Source organism: Grampus griseus (genome assembly GCF_964374135.1).
Source record: "Grampus griseus genome assembly, chromosome: 10".
Lineage (NCBI taxonomy): Eukaryota > Metazoa > Chordata > Mammalia > Artiodactyla > Delphinidae > Grampus > Grampus griseus.
In genome coordinates this window covers 25,319,370-25,341,915 of record NC_139004.1, presented here as the reverse complement: position 1 = coordinate 25,341,915, position 22,546 = coordinate 25,319,370, and the positions used below count along the sequence as shown (strand labels likewise).

The 22,546-nt window shown below is 39.1% G+C and overlaps 1 protein-coding gene across 2 annotated transcripts in view; it reads right to left on the bottom strand.

The window, feature by feature from the left end:
* PKHD1 (PKHD1 ciliary IPT domain containing fibrocystin/polyductin) overlaps positions 1-22,546 on the bottom strand; it is a gene marked incomplete at both ends in the record, with an annotated part of 425,783 nt that overhangs the window by 150,235 nt on the left and 253,002 nt on the right. For both annotated transcript variants that reach the window (XM_082663569.1, XM_082663570.1), the window contains one exon: positions 995-1,132. In XM_082663569.1, the coding sequence (XP_082519695.1) occupies positions 995-1,132 (138 nt within the window). The remainder of the gene's footprint in view (positions 1-994; positions 1,133-22,546) is intronic.

Below are 22,546 nucleotides of genomic sequence, written 5' to 3'. Positions count from 1 at the left end.
TTTGATTTTTCTGTCAGTGGAAGCATTCAAGAAGAGGTTTGACCAAAATTTTTCAGGAAGCTTCTTGCAGTGATTTAAACTTTGGACAGGTAGTTAGGCCTAGAAGTCTCTCCTTCCAGAAAGTCTAAAATTTGCATGCTACTGAACAACAATACCTAAACATTTCCTCACCATCAGAGATTGTTTCTTTGGGATAAGGTATTTTTGTTTCTGAAAATTCTCTTTTAATCTCCTCTGTGGGGGCAAAGTAGAATGCCTTTCTGAGTTCAAAAGTAGTTCCTTTGAGGGCAAGGGACATGTCTTCCCATCATTGTGTACAACAGTTTCAAGTACAGAGCCTACCTAGAGCAACTCGGGTTTTTATTTAAGTAAGCCAGTGTACCAGACCTGGTTAAAGACCACCCCAGATCCACTCCATCCTGCAACATCCCTCACTTCCCAGCGGGAGGACCCTCATCTCCTAGCACCATTGCATCTCCCACACTGTGCAAACAGCCCTGGTTCCTCGAGAGACTCACTCTCACTGCACAGCGATTTCTGCCCCAGTATAGCACGAGCGCACAGCTTAGCTTTCAGGTCTGTTCTCTGAAGGACGTGCACTAAGATAGCAACTGAAATTTTCCTGTGAGTTGGTTGATCAAAGGATAACCAATCCACCCTACAAGATCTTCTGAAAGAGTGAGACACGGGTAAATTCTCACACAAAGAACTAAAGGGAGAATTGATGTGTGGCCTGAAGGAGGCAAAAAGAGCCCTGCAATGAGTATGAGGACCCTGGGACCAGATGGCAGCAGACAGCGGGTGGACAGGAGGGGGTGACCAACAAACATCACCTCTGTCTGTGTCCAAAGCTTGCCAGGGAGAAGCTTTACTAGCAAACTTCCTCCTTGGCTCAGCCCTCCCCAAACTCCCTCAAGCAACCCTGCTGGAGGACACCATCCTCTCCCAAGGCCTCTCCCTCCTCCCAATCCCGGTGCCCTTGCCTTTGACTCACCGACTTTCAGTTCCCCGCCTGCAATGAGCATGCACGCCAGGCTCAGAATGTTGCTTCTGTCCACAGGGAATTCTAGAGTCCCCATCACATAGAGGCCTCTGAGGGACGGAAGATCTGTATCCACAAGGACAGTCCTGTCTGCAGAAGGAAAAGAAATTGCTCAGACCCATAAACACAACGAGAATTACCTCCTCTCCTCCAGCGACCTGCACTGCGGTGCTCGAGGCAGTTCAGGAGCTGCTTCCCTTGCTGCCTGGGCCAGGACAGGGGCAGGAAGTGGAATAACAAATGGTTTTCCAAAGGCTAGGCTTTCATAAAGAGGCAGGGGAAACAAGAGGCATGATGCATACATTCTGCCATCGTTTTACAAACTGAGGGTCATGGCCAAAGGCATTGCTGATGCCCCAAACCCTGCCCCAAGCCTACTTTAGTGCAAATGTCCAGATGAGCTGCACACCCTTTGTCCCCATCCCTCCAGTTTGGCTCTCATGTCTGAGAGGTAGACAACCATACAGACGACCTTGGCCTCTGAAGTCAGACTATCTGGATGTGAATTCCAGCTCTGCTACTGTCTGACTGCGTGGACCAACAATTTTACCCCTCTGTGCCTCAGTTTTCTGATCTGTGAAGTGAAGATGATAATAAAAATACTTGCTTCATTCATAAGGTTTTTGTGAGGATTAAATGAATCAATAGACCTAAAGGGCTGAACCATTCTCAATTCCCCAATCCCACCACGAAAAGCCCAGTGTCTGGTACATGCTCAATAAACACTGGAAATTTTCATTATTAGTACTGTTGTCCATTAGCTTGGCAAGCTTACAGAGCTCATGGGACAACTTAAAACTTATTCTTCATTTCCCCTTCCATAAAAGCAGTTTCCATACAACTTCAGGAGAAAGAAACATTGATTTTTGTTTGAAAGTAACAATAGAGTAATACATGAGTAAAAATTCACCTTTAAAACAGTAAATATTTCATGTGTGCCAAAGTATTAAGTGTTACTTTCTGAGGCTTGGTAGTAATTCAACCCAAATTAAAGATATCAAATAAACATTTCTGCTTACATCTTAAGTATCATAATCACTGACACATGCAAAGATTTTTAAGGAATTTTAAAAAAATTTATTTTGTTGAAGTATAGTTGATTTACAATGTTGTGTTAGTTTCTGGTGTACAGTAAAGTAATTCAGTTATACATATATATATATTCTTTTTCATATTCTTTTCCATTATAGGTTATTAGAAGATAATGAATATAGTTCCCTGTGCTATACAGTAGGTCCTTGTTGGTTATCCACTCTATATATAATAGTTTGCCTCTGCTAATCCCATACTCTCAGTCCTTCCTTCTCCCACCCCCTCTCCCTTGGCAACCACAAGTCTATTCTCTATGGCTGTGAGTCTGTTTCTGTTTCATAGTTAAGGAATTTTTAAACATAATCTCACTTCTCATTCCAAAAAACAATGCACCTGTTGTTCTTAAGGACCTGCTCACCCAAATTAACTTCTCAGGAGTTGTCTTTTCTGGTTCCTGCCTACTGCTCAAAGGATAAGACCACCACACCTTCCTATGGCAGAGAGTAGAGGGTTGTGAACCAATCATTTCCCTCTTCCTCCTGGTTCATAGTTAGACTACCTTTTCTAGCCTCCTCTACAATTAAATGAGCCATGTGACTGAGGTGTAGTCAATAAAATGTAGGCAGAATCGAAGTGTGACATCTCCGGACCTGGTCCCTAAATTCTCCTGCACGTATTCCCTCCCTCCCCTTGTGTCTCAGTTAAATAGTAGAACACAGGTTCTCATGGTGTGGGCATGGGTCAAACAGCATCTGCATCACCCACTCATTCATCAGAAGCAACCCAAGTTTTAGCTCTGCTGGTAAGCCATTCATGGTCTCACACTGGATCCACCACTCCCCTGTGAAAATCTCTCTTCTTACAACATAGCACTAAAACACATTATTGTAATTACATACATGATTATTGCTTGTAAGGAGGGAACTGTCACTGGGCTGGTCCTCAGTGTCATTATGTCTTTCTCTCCAACTGTTACTTCCTTAGGAGAAGAGAACATCCCTTTTTCAAAATCCCTAGTGCTTACTGTGACATCAAAGATAAAGCCATTAAATAAACATTGCCCAGATCTGTTGAGTTTAGTTCCCGACACCCCTTAAAATTCAAGTTTATTAGTGACTGATACAAAATGAATTATCAGGCTAAACAGATGAAAATAAATTTGCATTTCACTTTCAATTTCATGTTTGCTCCTTTCCACACATTCAAACAAGAGTGAAATATCTAGAGAATGTTCTAGGTTTAACATATATTTTATAGATTCATGGCTTTATCATGACTTCAAAAGCAAGATAGAAATTATTTCAAGCAAACACTTTTCAATACAAGAGTTCTATACAAATAGCCTTTATCTCTGCCAACCTACGGTCCATTCTACCAGTGTTTGGCTGTTGAACCTGATTGTACAAAATAACTGAATTTCTTCAATAAAGGTTTTTTCTCATTCACAAAATACTTACACACAACACACACACACACACAAAAGCATGATATTAGGCCTCTTTTGAATATACTTCTCAGTTAAAATATGTCTATTACATGGAATTTAAAGTTTTCCCTTTGGTCTTTAGCACATTCCCCCTTCGTAGATGTTTTTCTTTCTTTCATTTATTTTTTCTATTGCGCCATGAAGCTTGCGGGATCTTGGTTCCCAGGCAGGAGGTCAGGCCCAAGCTCCTGTGGAAGGAGCTCTGAGTCCAAACCGCTGGACTAACAGAGAACCTCAGACCCCAGGGAATATCAATCAGAGTGAGGCCTCCCAGAGGTCTTCATCTCAGCACCAAGACCCAGCTCTATACAACTGCCTGCAAACTCCAGTGCTGGATGTCTCAAGCCAAACAACCAGTAAAACAGGAATACAGCACCACCCATCAAAAAAAAAAAAAAAAAAAAAAAGAAACAACAAAAAAATATGTTACATACGAACGAGCAAGGTAAAAACCTACACGACCAAATAAATGAAGACAAAATAGGCAACCTACCAGAAAAACAATTCAGGGTAATGATAGTATAGATGATCCAAAATCTCGGAAACAGAATGGAGAAAATACAAGAAATATTTAACAAGGATCTAGAAGAACTAAAGAGCAAACAAACAGTGATGAACAACACAATTACTAAAATTAAAAATACTCTAGAAGGAAGCCATAACAGAATAACTGAGGCAGAAGGATGGATAAGTGAGCTGGAAGATAAAATGGTGGAATAACTGCCAGGGAGCAGAATAAAGAAAAAAGAATGAAAAGAATTGAGGACAGTCTCAGAGACCTCTGGGACAACATTAAACACACCAACATTCGAATTATAGGGGTCGCAGAAGGAGAGGAAAAAAAAGGGTCTGAGAAAATATTTGAAGAGATTATAGTTGAAAACTTCCCTAACATGGGAAAGGAAATAGTCGATCAAGTCCAGGAAGCACAGAGAGTCCCATACAGGATAAACCCAAAGAGAAACACGCCAAGACACATATTTATCAAACTATCAAAATTTAAATACGAAGAAAAAATATTAAAAGCAACAAGGGAAAAGCAACAAATAATATATAAGGGAATCCCCATAAGGTTAACACCTGATCTTTCAGCAGAAACTCTGCAAGCCAGAAGGGATTGGCAGGACATACTTGAAGTGATGGAAGGGAAAAACCTACAACCAAGATTTCTCTACCCAGCAAGGATCTCATTCAGATTCAATGGAGAAATTAAAACCTTTACAGATAAGCAAAAGTTAACAGAATTCAGCACCACCAACCCAGCTTTACAACAAATGCTAAAGAAACTTCTCTAGGCAGGAAACACAAGAGAAGGAAAAGACCTACAAAAACAAACCCAAAACAATTAAGAAAATGGTAATAAGAACATACATTTCAATAATTACCTTACATGTAAATGGATTAAATGCTCCCACCAAAAGACATAGACTGGCTGAATGTATACAAAAATAAGACCCATATATATGCTGTCTACAAGAGACCCACTTCAGACCTAGGGACACATACAGACTGAAAGTGAGAGGAAGGAAAAAGATATTCCATGCAAATGGAAACCAAAAGAAAGCTGGAGTAGCAATTCTCATATCAGACAAAACAGACTTTAAAACAAAGACTATTACAAGAGACAAAGAAGGACACTACATAATGATCAAGGGATCAATCCAAGAAGAAGATAGAACAATTGTAAATATTTATGCACCCAAAATAGGAGCACCTCAATACATAAGGCAAATGCTAACAGCCATAAAAGGGGAAATCGACAGTAACACATTCATAGTAGGGGACTTTTAACACCCCACTTTCACCAATGGACAGATCATCCAAAATGAAAATAAATAAGGAAACACAAGCTTTAAATGATACATTAAACAAGATAGACTTAATATATATAGGACACTCCATCCAAAAACAACAGAATACACATTTTTCTCAAGTGCTCATGGAACATTCTCCAGGATAGATCATATCTTGGGTCACAAGTCAAGCCTTGGTAATTTAAGAAAATTGAAATCGTATCAAGTATCTTTTCCAACCACAATGCTATGAGACTAAATATCAATTACAGGAAAAAAAACTGTAAATCATACAAACCCATGGAGGTTAAACAATACTCTACTAAATAACCAAGAGATCACTGAAGAAATCAAACAGGAAGTCAAAAAATACCTAGAAAAAATAAACAATGAAAACATGATGGCCCAAAACCTATGGGATGCAGCAAAAGCAGTTATAACAGAGAAGTTTATAGCAATACAGTCCTACCTCAGGAAACAAGAAACATCTCAAATAAACAACATAACCTTACACTTAAAGCAATTAGAGAAAGAAGAACAAAAAAAACCCCAAAGTTAGCAGAAGGAAAGAAATCATAAAGATCAGATCAGAAATAAATGAAAAAGAAATGAAGGAAATGATAGCAAAGATCAATAAAACTAAAAGCTGGTTCTCTGAGAAGATAGACAAAAGTGATAAACCATTAGCCAGACTCATCAAGAAAAAAAGGGAGAAGACTCAAATCAACAGAATCAGAAATGAAAAAGGAGAAGTAACAACTGACACTGCAGAAATACAAAGGATCATGAGAGATTACCACAAGCAACTCTATGCCAATAAAATGGACAACCTGGAAGAAATGGACAAATTCTTAGAAATGCACAACCTGCCAAGACTGAACCAGGAAGAAACAGAAAATAAAAACAGAGCAATCACAAGCACTGAAATTGAGACTCTGATTAAAAATCTTCCAACAAACAAAAGCCCAGGACCAGATGGCTTCACAAGCGAATTCTATCAAACATTTAGAGAAGATCTAACACCTATCCTTCTCAAAACCTTCCAAAATATAGCAGAGGGAGGAACACTCCCAAACTCATTCTACGAGGCCACCGTCACCCTGATACCAAAACCAGACAAAGATGTCACAAAAAAAGAAAAGTACAGGTCAAAAGCACTGACGAACATAGATGCAAAAATCCTCAACAAAATACTAGCACATTAAAAGGATCATACACCATGATCAAGTGGGGTTTATTCCAGGAATGCAAGGATTCTTCAGTATATTCAAATCAATCAATGTGATACACCATATTAACAAACTGAAGAAGAAAAACCATATGATCATTTCAATAGATGCAGAAAAATCTTTCGACAAAATTCAACACCCATTTGTGCTAAAAAAAAAACTTTCCAGAAAGTAGGCATAGAGGGAACTGACCTCAACATAATAAAGGCCATATATGACAAACCCACAGCCAACATTGTCCTCAATGGTGAAAAACTGAAACTATTTCCACTAAGATCAGGAAGACAAGGTTGCCCACTCTAACCACTATTATTCAAGGTAGTTTTGGAAGTTTTAGCCACAGCAATCAGAGACGAAAAAGAAATAGAAGGAATCCAAATCAGAAGAGAAGTAAAGCTGTCACTGTTTGCAAATGACATGATACTATACATAGAGAATCCTAAAGATGGTACCAGAAAACTACTAGAGCTAATCAATGAATTTGGTAAAGTAGCAGGATACAAAATTAATGCACAGAAATCTCTTGCATTCCTATAAACTAAGGATGAAAAATCTTAAAGAGAAATTAGGGAAACACTCCCTTTTACCATTGCAACAAAAAGAATAAAATACCTAGGAATAAACCTATCTAAGGAGACAAAAGACCTGTATGCAGAAAACTGTAAGACACTGATGAAAGAAATTAAAGATGATACAAAATTAAAGATGGAGAGATATACCATGTCCTTGGATTGGAAGAATCAACATTGTGAAAATGACTCTACTACCCAAAGTAATCCACAGATTCAATGCAATCCCTACCAATGGCATTTTTCACAGAACTAGAACAAAAAATTTCACAATTTGTATGGAAAGACCAAAGACCCCGAATAGCCAAAGCATCATGAGAAAGAAAAACGGAGCTGGAGGAATCAGGCTCCCTGACTTCAGACTATACTACAAAGCTACAGTAATCAAGACAGTATGGTACAGGATAGAAAGCCCAGAGATAAACCCATGCACATATGGTCACCTTATCTTTGATAAAGCAGGCAAGAGTATACAATGGAGAAAAGACAGCCTCTTCAATAAGTTTTTCTGGGAAAACTGAGCAGCTGCATGTAAAAGAATTAAATTAGAACACTTCCTAAAACCATACACAAACATAAACTCAAAATGGATTAAAGACCTACATGTAAGGCCAGAAACTCTAAAACTCTTAGAGGAAAACATAGGCAGAACATTCTATGACATAAATCACAGCAACATCCTTTTGACCCATCTCCTAGAGAAATGGAAATAAAAACAAAAATTAAAAAATGGGACCAAACGAAACTTAAAAGCTTTTTGCACAGCAATGGAAACCATAAACAAGAGGAAAAGACAATCTTCAGAATGGGAAAAAATATTCGCAAACAAAGCAACTGACAAAGGATTAATCTTCAAAATATACAAGCAGCTCATGCAGCTCAAAATCAAAAAAACAAACAACCCTATCCAAAAATGGGCAGAACACCTATATAGACATTTCTCCAAAGAAGATATACAGATTGCCAACAAACTGATGAAAAGATGCTCAACATCACTAATCATTAGAGAAATGCAAATCAAAACGACAATGAGGTATCACCTCACACCGGTCAGAATGGCCATCATCAAAAAATCTACAAACAAGAAATGCTGGAGAGGTGTGAAGAAAAGGGAACCCTCTTGCACTGTTGGTAGGAACGTAAATTGATACAGCCACTATGGAGAACAGTACAGGGGCTCCTTGTAAAACTAAAAATAGAACTACCATATGACCCAGAAATCCCACGACTGGGCATATACCGTGAGAAAACCATAATTCAAAAAGAGTCATGTACCACAACATTCATTGCAACACTATTTACAATAACCAGGACATGGAAGCAACCTAAGTGTCCATCAACAGATGAATGGATAAAGAAGATGTGGCACATATATACAATGGAATATTACTCAGCCATAAAAAGAAACGAAATTGAAATAGTTGTAGTCAAGTGGATGGACCTAGGGTCTGTCATACAGAGTGAAGTAAGCCAGAAAGAGAAAAACAAATACTGTATGCTAACATATATATATATATGAAATCTAAAAAAATAAATAAATAAATAAAAAAATAAAAATAAAAATAAAAAAAAAAAAGATTCTGATCAACCTAAGAGCAGGACAGGAATAAAGACACAGACATACAGAATGGACATGAGGACACGGTGAGCGGGAAGGGTAAGCTGGGACGAAGTGAGACAGTAGCATTGACATATATACAATACCAAATGGAAAATATATAGCTAGTGGGAAGCAGCCGCATAGCACAGGGAGATCAGCTCGGTACTTTGTGACCACCTAGAGGGGTGGGATAGGGAGGGTGGGAGGGAAACGCGAGAGGGAGGGGATATGGGGATATACGTATGCATATAGCTGATTCACTTTGTTATACAGCAGAAAGTAACACAACACTGTAAAGCAATTATACTCCAATTAAGATGTTAAAAAAAAAAAGATGAGTTAGACATGTCTCCCATCATCAGGTGAAGACAGACAAATAAATACAATGCAATATCCTTGAAATGATAATATACTTTTTCATTACATGGAGATTGACCTCATCTTCATTTTCATCGACTTCAAAACAGAAGTTCTGTCCAAGTGCCTATTATAAAAAAATTCTGTGAAAATGAAATAAACCTATTACCACTAAAGAATTTTGTAAAAGAATTCTCCTTGTATTACGGTAACAGAGATGACAGCTAGCATTGCAAGTGATGCAGGCAAAACACTTCCCCCTGACTTAGTATCTAGAGCAGATCAGGTCCAAATGGACCAACCCTCAGCTATAATGACAGCTTCTAGACGATTTCTCTCTGTTCCAGGTGTGGAAAGTTAGGACCAATATGTCACATTGTCTAGGAGTAGCATGATTTCCATGAAGTTACTCAAGACGTTTCAGAAAAATCATCAGAAGCAGTTATGCACACAACCCACTTAGAAACTTGAATGATAGACCACATCTAATTTAACTGTGGTCCAGTGCTTTTCACCTTGTCTTGACTTGGCCAAGGCTCCTGCATCCTACTATGTCAGTGACCAATCTATCCTACTGAAGAGAATGAGCACTGGCATATGGGAGGAACCATCTGGAATTTCTGTTGCTCGATGGGAGGCTGATGGGGGAACATATCCGTAAAGAGACTCCAAAAAGAATTAATGAGTACCAGATGTAATTAAAGACTTCTTTCCCCCTCAAAGGAGCTCAGGACCAGCCATGGGGTAGTGACTCTTGGTCCAGAATTACACCCTCTTTCTACTTGTTCATCCATCAAACACTAAACATCCCACCATCTTTATTTTAGTGTTTTTTCCCATGCGGTGTTTGGGGGTTTTCTTCTCCCCTGAAATGGTTGTATTTTGACAATGAGAAGGATAAAGCTTTATAAATAATATCTGGAAAGTTAACACTCAGGAAAAATCACCTGACTTTCCCCACGTATCAAATGCAACTACAAAAATAAAAACAAAGAGGCATTAGTCTTCTATAAATGCATAGCTACACTTAAGACCAGAAATCCTGAGCCACATCAAAAGGCAGATGTCTCTGACAGAAGGCGAGGGCTTCTTTGTATCAGGAATGATCTACTATAGCTACAAAGCATGCCATATAATTTCAAAACTAGATTTAAACTCATTTTATTCCCCCAGCAAAGTCAGGGGATCAAGGTCACTATTGTGTAGCATTCCAAGGGTCTGACATTCATTTAAATCCTGTAGAAAAGAGATCAAGGGCAAAGGGCACAGATCCTGGGAATAATGATGGGGTCTCGCGAATAAGCACAATTTAGGGCAGGCAGACCCACTGCTTGTGTTATATTCACTGTATCAGGCCCATAACTTAGGTGGTGAAGACAGTTTCCACGACAACCCTGCTATTGTCAGGAACACAGCCTACACCAACTTTGGACATGTCTCTGACTTCTAGGGGAGAATGATGGCATGCAAGGGCAGAGCAGGACATACAAGGACTATTTGTAGGCTTATTATTTTCCTGTATCTTCCATAATTAATAAGCTTGTTTCTACATTCAGTCTTAGCTCCAATACTTTCCCATAAATATGTGAACCAGTGGAAAAATAAGTTTTAATGCCATTTCAATCACTATTAAGTGACCCAATCTTCCTTTTTAAAAAGAGAAGACTATTTTTAGCTCTAAAGTAACTATTTTAGATATTTAGATATACATATGTACACAGTCATTGGTAGTATTTTCTCTCCTTTGTAGTCATTTAGCTTTTGGTGACTCTAACGATTTATCCAAATATTCCATCTATCATGATATATGAGGATGGTTCATCCAAAAATATTACTTTTATAATAGAATGGAAATTGTCATACATAAAGAGTTCACAGGAATGAAAGGTTAACATGATTGAAAATGAAAGTCAAGTAGACTAATTTACAGAGATGTTGGTATTCATTTATAAAGAATTCATTGTCTTATAGAAAAATCAGAACAAAGAAGTGCTAGAAGACGATGCAGTCTTTCTATAACTATATTCTTTTCAAAGAGCTGCTAACTTTACAGCCTGCCTTTTTCATCAAATCCACACAGGTGGTTTCTTTATTCTACTCTATCATTTTTTTCAAACTGGTCTTAAATATAGGCAGAAGAGGCAGTTTTCAAAGTACCCAGAGGCACATGATTCAGGCCTGAAAGCCAGCTTCCTTACACCTTGAAGAAAAGCCATCTGCCTGCCTGTTGTGTGTGTCTTTGGGGTGGGGGTAGGGGGAGGCTGCTCTCTTCACTCTCACCTCACGAGAAGAGTCCAATTTAAACTTCGGACAACAAATTCCCATCCCCTCCCCACACACACTCTCTCTGTTTCTTTCTCCATCACAGACAAACGTGCATAATTCCCACAGTAGAATCAACATGTTAAATTATGATATTTTAATTGATCAATAAAATGTTTAACATACAGTGTTTATCTTTTCCTCTAATCTATACCATCTGTTCTTCAAAAATATTTTGAATCTATTTAATAGGAAGGTCTTTAAGTAAAATTACCAACTGTATCAGATCAATCCTCTAAAGCCCAAATTCTGAAAGGAACATACCAGAAGGTGCTGCCATTTTTATAGAAATAGAAAAGAATTTGTGCCTTCTTTTATTCCAGCTTTCTTGGTTTTGTTTTGTTTTTAGTCTTGAGATGCTGTTATGCTGCAGTTCTCTCCATTAGGCTTCAAAGAATTCAGCGTGGCCAACTTGGTATTGCCTTTTTTTAATACAACTTTAATATTTAAAAAATTGATGTATAATTGACATGCAAAAAGCTGTACATATTTCATGTATACAACTTAATGAGTTTAGAAATAAGTATACACCCATGTAACATCACTACAATCTAGGCCATAAACCTATCTTTCCAAAAATTTCTTCCCACCCTTTTAATTAATCAACTTATTTACTTATTTGTTATTACTTTTGGATAAGAACACTTAACATAATATCTACCCTCTTAGCAAACTTTAAGTACAGAATATCGTATTGTTTGCTATAGGCACTTTGCTGTACAATATCTCTCTATGATTTATTCATCATGCATAACTGAACATTGCACCCTTTGACTAGTACCTCTTCGTTTCCCCATCTTCCCTGTCCCGGCAACCACTCAATTTAAAAAACGGGCAAAGGAACTGAATAGACATTTCCCCAAAGAAAACATAACAAATGTACCACAGGTATATGAAAATGTGCTCAACATCACTAATCATCAGGGAAATGCAAATTAGAACTACAAGATATCACCTCACAACCCTTAGTATGGCTTTTATCAAAAAGAAAAAAGAAAACACAGATAACAAGTGTTGGCAAGAAACTGGAGAAAATGGGACCTTAGTGCACTGTTGGTGGGAATATAAACTGGTACAGCCACAATGGAAAACAGTATGGAGGTTCCTCAAAAAATTAAAAATAGAACCACCATATGATCCAGAAATTCCACATCTGGGTATTTACCCAAAGGAAGTGAAAACAGGACCTCAGAGATATCTGCATGCCCATGGTCATTGGTTTTGCCACTTGAAACAAGGTCCATGGTGCTCTGATTGCTCAGGTGACTCGAGACTCAAAAAAACAAGCAACAGGATAACAACAGCAAAAACCTAGACCTTGCAATCCCCAGGAGACATAAAAGTGAAGAGCAGGCATTCTGATAAATTTGAGGTTAGATGTTTTATCCACATAATGAGGGCAGAGGCTTTATCCACATAATTCTGTTATCTCAATGTATCATTAATGAATCTGTACTAATCTCAAGTTTCATGATTAAATTCCTCTCCATCCGTTGCCGTACATGACACATTCATATTTGGAAAGGCATAAACTGATAAGTCTCAGGTGATCCAATTATTAAATTTTTACATGTGGCAGTTAGTGTTAAAGCCAAATGAAGCACCAAATTTATTTTATGTGGGTTTTTGTTTTGATTTGTTTCCTTAAGAAAAATAATGAAATCAGCTTGTAGTAAATAAATATATTTTCCCAATTTAATCCTGAAGAAAAAACATGAAGATCTATGAAATAAGTGATATAGCTCCATGTAGCAAACATTATATTCAATGAGTTTATTTCCCCTTCAGCTCTTTTTTGAAAACAAATCCTCTCTTTTTTTCTCTGCTTGACACTAGAGAGGGCAATGTGTCCAGAAAACTATGAGATTCTTAACTCTTCTTTAATGTTATTGGTTATTGTTTTCTCAAGCTTTCAATTATTTCTTCCAGCTGGAGGGAAAAACCCCTCCAAAACACTATTAAATTCCTTAAAAATAAAATGCTTGTATTCTATTTGTTTTAAAAATTATATGCATTATTTCATAAATGCATAATTGATGCTTAAAAGAGAACTTAGAATATAGTACCTGACTAATAAATATTGAGTAAATAACCTCTGTTCTACATTTTAACACATTGTATTCAAGTTCACAACTTCGGAGCAAACTAGTCTGTATTTTCCATTCCTAAGATCATGAAGTGCTTATGTTCTATATAAATATAAGAATTACTTCTGTAGAGGTGTTCACTGTCCTCAACATTTCCATTGTTATATATTTTAAAAATTCCCAAAGTCTTTAAGAATTTCTTTGTAAATTCCAATAAATTACATTTATTTAATGCTTGGGGTTTCCAAAATAACTTCCTTTCCCCTTGAGTTCAAATACATCCCAGAGACCATGAAGGTTCCTAAAACTTTTATTCACAATTCACATGTATTTCAACAATAATATCCAGACTTTACAACCCCTGCCATAAGTCCCAATACTCTAAAATATCTTCATACTGCTTGGCAAAGATACTGAAATCCCCATCCTTAGGTTTAATCGTTCTTTTTAATCCAGGGTGTCTAGAAATTCCCAAGAGAAGAATGATATATAAAGCAAAGCATTATCACTGACCAATAAGTTTATTCATTCACCCATTCATTCACTTAGCAAATATTATCAAGTGCTTTGTTGGATACTGGCATATGTAAAAGAAATGAATATAAATAAAATAAGGCTTCCCATTCCACAGAGAGAAGTAAATACTTTTATGAGATTGATCGGATGAGTTTTTGGTGGAAGGAAGAAGTAGATCTGAATCCTTTTTAGTATTTGCTTCTGATATGCACCAAAATAATCATGGCAAGACCCAGGCACTATTTCAAAGGAACATTGTGTCTGTTTCTCCCTTCTTTCTAGTGCCCATCCATCCCCGAGAACCCAATGCCTTCATTTGCTCATAACCCCCAATGGCTGGAATCCCCATGATGCCCCACCTACCTACCCTCCACACATATCCAGGGTCTAAGTAGTTCTACAGTCCCATTCACATCTCAACTATATCCCCATTCTCTCCAGGCTACAGTCACTGACACCTGACTAATAAAGAATTCGTGTAAGAAAAACATGTAGGCTAATCCATCTACTACTATTTGCCCAAGTGCAGCAGAATGCTCACCTGATTAGAATTCAGAGACCTAAATTTGAATCCCAAATAAGCCATTCCTTGAGAAAATTGCTTAGCTTCCCTGATTTTCTGTTCCCCACGTGCAAAATAAGAGAACTAATACTTCATGGAGATGATAGTAAGGATTAGGTGAAACATCACATATAAAAGTATTACAGTGGGGCTTCCCTGGTGGCGCAGTGGTTAAGAGTCCGCCTGCTGATGCAGTGGATGCGGGTTCGTGCCCCAGTCCGCGAGGATCCCACATGCCGTGGAGCGGCTGGGCCTGTGAGCCATGGCCGTTGAGCCTGCGCTCCAGAGCCTGTGCTCCGCAACGGAGAGGCCACAACAGTGAGAGGCTCACACACCACAAAAAAAAAAAAAGTATTACAGTGCCTGCCCTTACCAGGCATAAAAGTATTAGCTATCATCTGTTTTTTACACCCAACATATATTTTTGAATGTTCGCTCTATGCCTGTCACTTCATTATTTGGTGAGCCAAAGAGACATAGGCCTGGCTCTCATGAAACTTAAGTTTTTGTGGAGGAAACAGACATCTAAATATAATCACACAGATAACTACATAGGCACAAACTGTGCTAAGTGGTAAGAAGGAAAAATGCAAAATATCATGGGGATAGAGCACCCTAGACAGAAAAAGTAGTATATATGAATAGCACAAAGTGGGGGAAAGCTCCATACACCCAGAAGACTGACAAATAGCAAGGGCACCTAGACTGAAGAAGCTGGAGGACAGTGGTGAGAGGCGGAGGTGGAAAGGCAGGCAGGTGAGCGGGTCAGGCAGGACTTTGAAGGCTACGTGACAAATTGGAAACATTCTCCTAAGAGTGACATAAAGCCAACAAAGAGTTCTAAGCAGGGAAATTACATAACCACTTTGTATTTTTAAAAGATCACTCTGGCTGCAGTGGAGAAGAATGGAGTTGATAAGGGAAAGACAAGCCAGAGGAGAATACCTAAGGGGCATCCTAGTGGTTCACCTGAGAGGTGGTGAAAGGAGAGATGATGAAAAGCAGGCAGATGGGAGAAATACTTAGGAACAGAATATACAAGATTGGTTGAAGTGTCAAGAAGAACTGTGCAGTCGGTAATGGGAGACGACATCATGGGCTCAATCCAAAAAGCTGGGGAGGAGCAAGGTGGCAGCTCGGAATGGCAGACTCGTGCAGGGAGGAGAGGAATAGAGGATGCTCTCCAGGGGTTTAGTTTGAGATACCTGTAAGTCATCTTAGTAGAGGTTTCAATTTGACAGTTGGACATATGGGTCTGATACTAGGAAAAAGAAAAAATATTTTCCTGGCTTTAAATACTGTCTATAGGTTGATGGCTATCAAATTTACATTCTCAGAAATACTGGGGAAGCAGAGACAGAACGAGGAGAGAAGAACTAGCATCAAGAAGTCGATGAGGGCTCAAGGGAATTTTTTAATCATAGGGACATGCAAAAAGATGCATAAATGCTGTTGGGAAGCATCCTGTAGCAGGGAAAGGTTGTAGACAGGGAAAGGAAACAACCTGGAGGGGAAGACCGGCATGTGATGCAGGGAACGCCAGGTGAGACTGACCTTTGAGAGAAGGTAAAACACTTTCTCTGTTAAAACAGAAGAGAAGAAGGTAGGGGCACATGCAATCTGTGTGCACTCATCTCCTTTCAAGAGGAAACTGAATATTTGTACAAATTGTACAAATTAAAACACCCTGCAAAGATTGCAAACTTGGGACACCCCTTCAGCTCACCTTTAAATCACATAATGTAAACATTAAAATCCACCTGACAATAACCAATCAGGGATGATCTCTATTACAAAACTTTTAGTATGGAATGAATCTATATATCTGGGCATTTGGCTTAGTTTCTCCCTAAGAAATTATATTCCCTCTACAACATCTGAATGGGGTTCTTTTAAAAGTAATTGAATTTATAGATTCATATGGGGGAAAAATGTTTGCAATGTTGTGTCTTCTTGTACTGGTATGTCATAATTTATTCACCTAAGTTTTAAGGGTTTTTCTTTTTTTCATATGCCTTGTTAAGTTTACATCTAGGGTTTTTTTCCATAAAAATTAGAATCTTTTGTCTATTACCTTTTCTAATTGATGATTATTATGATATAAGAATGCTATTGCTCATTATATATTGGTGTGGTTTCAGCTGTTTTACTGACCTCTTTTGTTTAACAATATTTCATTTGAATTTCTTGTATTTTTCTAGTGAAAAATAATATGTTTACCAGTAATTGTTTTCCTCCTTCTTTCTCATGGTTATGCCCTTTATTATATTTTTTCTTGTCCTATTGCATTGTCTGTCATCTCCAGTCATAGGAGCTGTTTTGCTCCTGACTCTAACAGAAAGTAATTAATCTTTCATGGTTATCTTTGAACTTTCCTGTGGATTTCTAATAAATACTTTATATCAGGTTAAGAAAAATTTCTTCTATTTCTAGCCTAATAATTTTGGGGTTGGTTGAGTAGGTAATGAAATCGATCAAATGCTTTCTCTTTCATAAGTTGGTAAGCCTTTGTGGGAAATCCTCTTGTTACTCCTACAGAATCCTCTTGTTATTACCAGGTAAACATTTTTCCTTTGGGTGGGGAGAAGATAAGTTTGACACACTGTGATCATTAGCTGTAACTTTTGCCCCTAAGTAATGCATAAAGATAGCTCTGTGCCCCATTCAAGAGGAAGACTGCATATTTTTCACACCAAGAAAAAAAAGCAGAAAATGGAATACTGTCAAAAAATCTTGCTTGAAATATTTGCTTAGATTTTATTTTTATTTTATTTAGATGCTTCTATCTAATAACTTGGAGAAATTTTCCCTTCAGTGTCCCAAATATGCTGAGAAACTTGTGACTGGCCACCATTATAAACCTATAATTTGTTTCAATGATTTACTCCTTCCTCAGCACTTCTTAACCCATCCTCTCTGCCCCACTGTCCTAGTATGTTTTTTTTCTTCATACTCAAAGTTAGTTCCCCCAAATAAATAACACTTCCATCACTCACCCCCATGACTACATGGGCTCTGCAGCCTTGGACGTTTTAGGTCTTCAAGAGCCCATTCTTAGGTAGAGAGACAGAGTAATGTAGGTGAAAACTGGCACTGTATTTGATAAGGGGAGAAAGTTAAACTTTTTTGGCCGTTCTCTGGCTCTTCATATATTGAAAAGTGTGCCTTATTATTATAAAGAGATTCAAGGTACAGTCTTGGGGAGAGAAAAGTGTTCTAATGTTGCCTTAATTAATTACATTAATAAATTTTTCCTGAAGTAGAAACATACTTGCATTCCTAGGATTAAACTCTATTTAATCATTATATATGATTCTTCTGAAGTACAGGTACATTTGATGTTCTAAAACTTCTCATCAATGTCAATTAGATTAGCACCTAATATTCTTTCTTTGTGCTCTCTTTGTCTAATTTTAGAATCAATTTTATAGCTTTGAGAATGAATTCAGAAGCTTTGTGTCTTCTTCAGGGCTCAAAAAGTGTTGATATTTTGGTGATTACATGTTCCTTGAAGGTATGTTTTGAAGTTTTTAAGAAGCATCCTGAGTGATTTCAGACATAGGTGGGCTATGGATTCCACTTTGGAAATCAATTGGCCCAGAGAAATTCTCCCACTCGTACAATAAGGTATAAAAAATATATATATATTTTTGCTGTAATAATGCTTATAAAAATTGGGGAAAAAAGTTAAGTTCATCAGTAAAATAGTAGTTCAATAAATCATGTTACATTTTTTCTCTGGAATAGTATGCAGTCATTTAGTAGGACGTAGTAGATTTCTTTTTACTGATATGTTATCTCCAAGATATATTGTTAATTTTTTTAAAGTCCATATGAATACTTAGGACATATTTTCATGCTGAATTGATTCAAAATGCAAATCATTAGTAGTTTACAACCTTCTCAGTTGATCTCATGCGCACTAAAGTTTAAGAACTTCTGCTCTCAATCTTGGTTTCCTTGTGCACAGACTGTGGTGCCAACATCACAGCATCTTTATAAGCTTCAGTGAGATAAAATGATATTAACACAACGCCCGGCACATAAAAGAACTGAACTCATTTTATCATCTTATTAAACAAATGAGTATATTATTACCAGTGGCATTACTATTAACACTATACTGTAATTACTGTTACTATTACTAAATGAAGGATCTAAATCTCTTTGATCTGTCATATGTTTCTGTAGCCTTATATGTACATAATGTATTCCTTTTTTTGGCTCAGAAAATTAAATTTGAATACTTCTGCTATTTCTTGCATCATTTCTTGCTGATAATATTTTACGGCCTTCTGATTTTAACCCAGCCTCTCTGACTACTAACATTCAAGTAATGTGGGACCTTGTGGCAAGGCCAGCACTTGGCACTGAAGTGCTGGAATGGTCCTTATTACGCAGTGTGATTTGGGTTTGCCTGTGATGGAATATGGTGGAATTTGGATGGGAGAAGAAAAGATACTAAAATCGTAGAGTTGCCAAAAATTGTGGCTAAAGTTTTCCTCTCTGAGTGGGGCTTGAATTAAGCATGCTATGGCAAAAACTATTTACCAATAAAATACTCTATTTTCCAAGTACCAACAAGTCTCTCCCTTTTCTTTGTTACCTGAAAGACCTTGGCACGAAGCTACATGCCCCTTTGGTCCTAGTTCTCCTTTTCCCTTGGGGAAAAAAGTCCACATTTCTCACACAGCTTAAGAGAAGAGACTCATAACCATACTTAATGTATAAAAGCTGTGATTTCCATGCAAACTGCTGCCTTCCCAGAAAAACAGAAAAGCCCTCTTTAGCAGTTTAAAACCCTTTAACTGTTTCCTTCCCTTTCCACTTGAACTACTGGGCTGCTCTGCCGGAAGCCTTCTCTGATGAATGAAATAATTTAAGAAGTGTGAGAAGCCTTTTTAATTCATTCAGACTCTTAAGATATCGTTAAATACACACCAGGTACACACACCCGGAGCCAAAAAGACATACTGCACCACTCCAAAGATTCCCTCAGTTACAATGATTTCCTCACTAGTGCTACGATTCAGACCTGAACTAGTCAAACAGCAGCACTTGGGTCCCTTTGCAGTAGCCAGTGTCATAGCTCTAAGCAGGCGCTGATGTTTTCTCGTTTACCCTCTTCCTTTTATAGTTTCACCAAAAAAAGAAAACAAACAAAACCAGGTGCGTCCACGCTATGCAAATGAGAAAAGGTAACCTCTGAAACAATTTCCCAGCAAGCAGAAGATCCCCAAGCTGCTCTAGCTAACACCACAGGAGGTGTGTCATCCACCCAGGTGCTAAGCCAGGGCGGGCCTGCGGGCTGGGGAGGCAGTTAAGTCCCCAGAGAGCTCACAGCTCCTGCTCAGCAAGCCACGCCAGGCCCAGCAGATCCTCAGGTGCTGACCCACGGGAGGAACATCAGGCTCCGGTGCAAGGTGCGGGGAGGAGCTTGAGCGAAGGCCACCAGCTCAGCAGGGGAGAAGGGAAAGCCACTGGGAACACAAGAGTTCGGAGAACTCCATTGGCAAAAGGAATGAGCCTGGGGCTTCCCTGGTGGCACAGTGGTTGAGAGTCCGCCTGCCGATGCAGGGGACACGGGTTCGTGCCCCAGTCCGGGAAGATCCCACATGCCGCGGAGCGGCTGGGCCCGTGAGCCATGGCCGCCGAGCCTGCGCGTCCGGAGCCTGTGCTCCGCAACGGGAGAGGCCACAGCAGTGAGAGGCCCACGTACCGCAAAAAAAAAAAAAAAAAAAAAAAAAAAGAAGGAGCCTGCGCTCTCTTGCACAGAGCATCCTCTTAGCTGTGGGAAGCACAACTCACAGAGAGTAAGTTTCTGGCCCAAGGAACCTGAATAAATGCTGGCATTGAATGATTCCCAGGCCAGGTTCTGCGGCGGGCCACCAGGGCTCCCCAACAAGGTCAGCACCTGCTAGTCAGTTGCTAAGGTTCTTAGGGTCTCACCACCCTCCACCCATCCCTAGTGTGCAAAGATTCTCAGAGTGACAGTAACAGCTCTCCCTTCAGCTTCCAGAACCCCTAGAAACACTTACGCAGGAACCGACTAGGCAGTACCTGCCTCTCACTCTCCTTTACTCACTCTAGCATTTATGGAGTCTCGGCTCCACGCCAAATCTTGTGTTTTCCACTGGGATAAGTTGAATAAGATAGGGCCTCTGTCCTCAAGGCAACATAAACGTAAATAATAATTACAGAATAAGGAAATAGGATGGAAATAGGCCCAAGGTGTTGTAGGAACACAGAAGAAAGAGAACTACATCAAACGGGATTCAGGGACACTTTCTGGAAGAGGTGACACTAAGTTGAGTGTTCAAAGACAGAAAGTAGGAACTGTCAGAGGGTTAGGGTGGGAGAAGTGGGAAGGATGGTGGGGCAAGTTCCAGGCAGAGAGAATGGCAAGTATAAATGAGCGGAGAGGAGAAAGCGCCGCCTCCGTCCGAAAACAGTAAGTAGACGCGTGCGACTGGTCGGCAGGGCGCACAGGGAAGAGCTGGGCAACGAGGCCAGATCACAAAGGACTCTGTGGTCCAAATCAATGACGTGGAGATTTACCCTAAAGGCCTTGGGGAGCCCCTGGGATATTCTACAATATTCTATACCCAAGACCAAGGCCTTCGGAAAATTGAAACTTGCTGCTTTTGACACTTAGGTTTTTCAGGTTTCCAAAAAGGTTAACCTATTCTCAAAACAAAATAGGTTCTGAAGTCAAATTTCTAATTTTATATGTTGTCACTTAATTTTTAAAACATCTGAAGTGATATACATATAGAATGATATGTACCATACACAGCACAGTCCAAATAAACAGGACTCTTACTATAGTTAGTAAACACTAATATGGTATTACAGCAACCACCCCAAGGCATCCAGCCTCACTATGCCAACAACAATCATTCCTGCTGACCCACTGCAAGTCCAGCAAGGATGCCATCAATATGAGTGGAAGAGAGTGTCCGGGATTCATCAGCATTCCATCCAGTTCACTGTTCATTCATTCATTTAACAAAAACACAGAGAGCACCTCCTCTGTTCCAGAGCTATCATGGACCATAGGAACACAAAGATGCGAAGCTCCTGTTGGTACTCATCACGTGCTGGAAGACAGCAGGGTGACGCCCGCCTTTTGCACCTGTGAGCACAGCCCAGCCGATCCTGGCACAGTGCAGCAAGCTCACCACCTCTGTGCAAACCCTCCACACACTACTGCCGCCTGAGAAATGCAGTCAGAGGGGCTATCCGACTGTCCTTAAACCAGACAAAAACCCAGCTCAATCCAGGTAAGAGCAATGTTTTTTTATCCAGACACTAACTTGCCATCAGGCAATGTTATCATGTAAATAAAGTGAGGCAAACAGATGGCTTCAGACAGGATCCAGGGCTCACAAGGCATCACTGATGTGACAAATGCAAGAAAGTGAGGACAAGCCATTCAACACAGAGCAGGCCCTAGGAGTACACAGCAGCCTGACAAACAGGATCCTGGTCTTAACAACACATCTGTAGCAAAAAGCAGTCATATCTCACCTACAGGTTTTTGTTTATTAAATGCTATTAATTTTCAAATATGGGAATATACCTCTAAGAAACAGATATTCCTAACTTTCTCTTAAAATATGCTTTATGGTGGTGTATCTGTTTATATCACCATGACCCTTTAGATCACAGCCTTTGAAGGGCTCTATTCTGATCCCTCCCACATGATTAAATAGGGATAGTGTAATGAACTAAACACACTCAAGGAATCTGGAGGCCTAGATTTGAATCTGTGCTGTCTCCATGATCTCTAAACTCTTTCTTGGATACCCCTTTTGGGTCCCATTTTCCTCAGTTATAAAATGAGATATAATTGTGGCAGAGACCACTAGTTGTCTCCCAGTATCTTTTTTCTTTTCCCTTAGTCACAAGAACTCCAAGTTTTAGCTGAATACATTGTCACCTAGTCAAA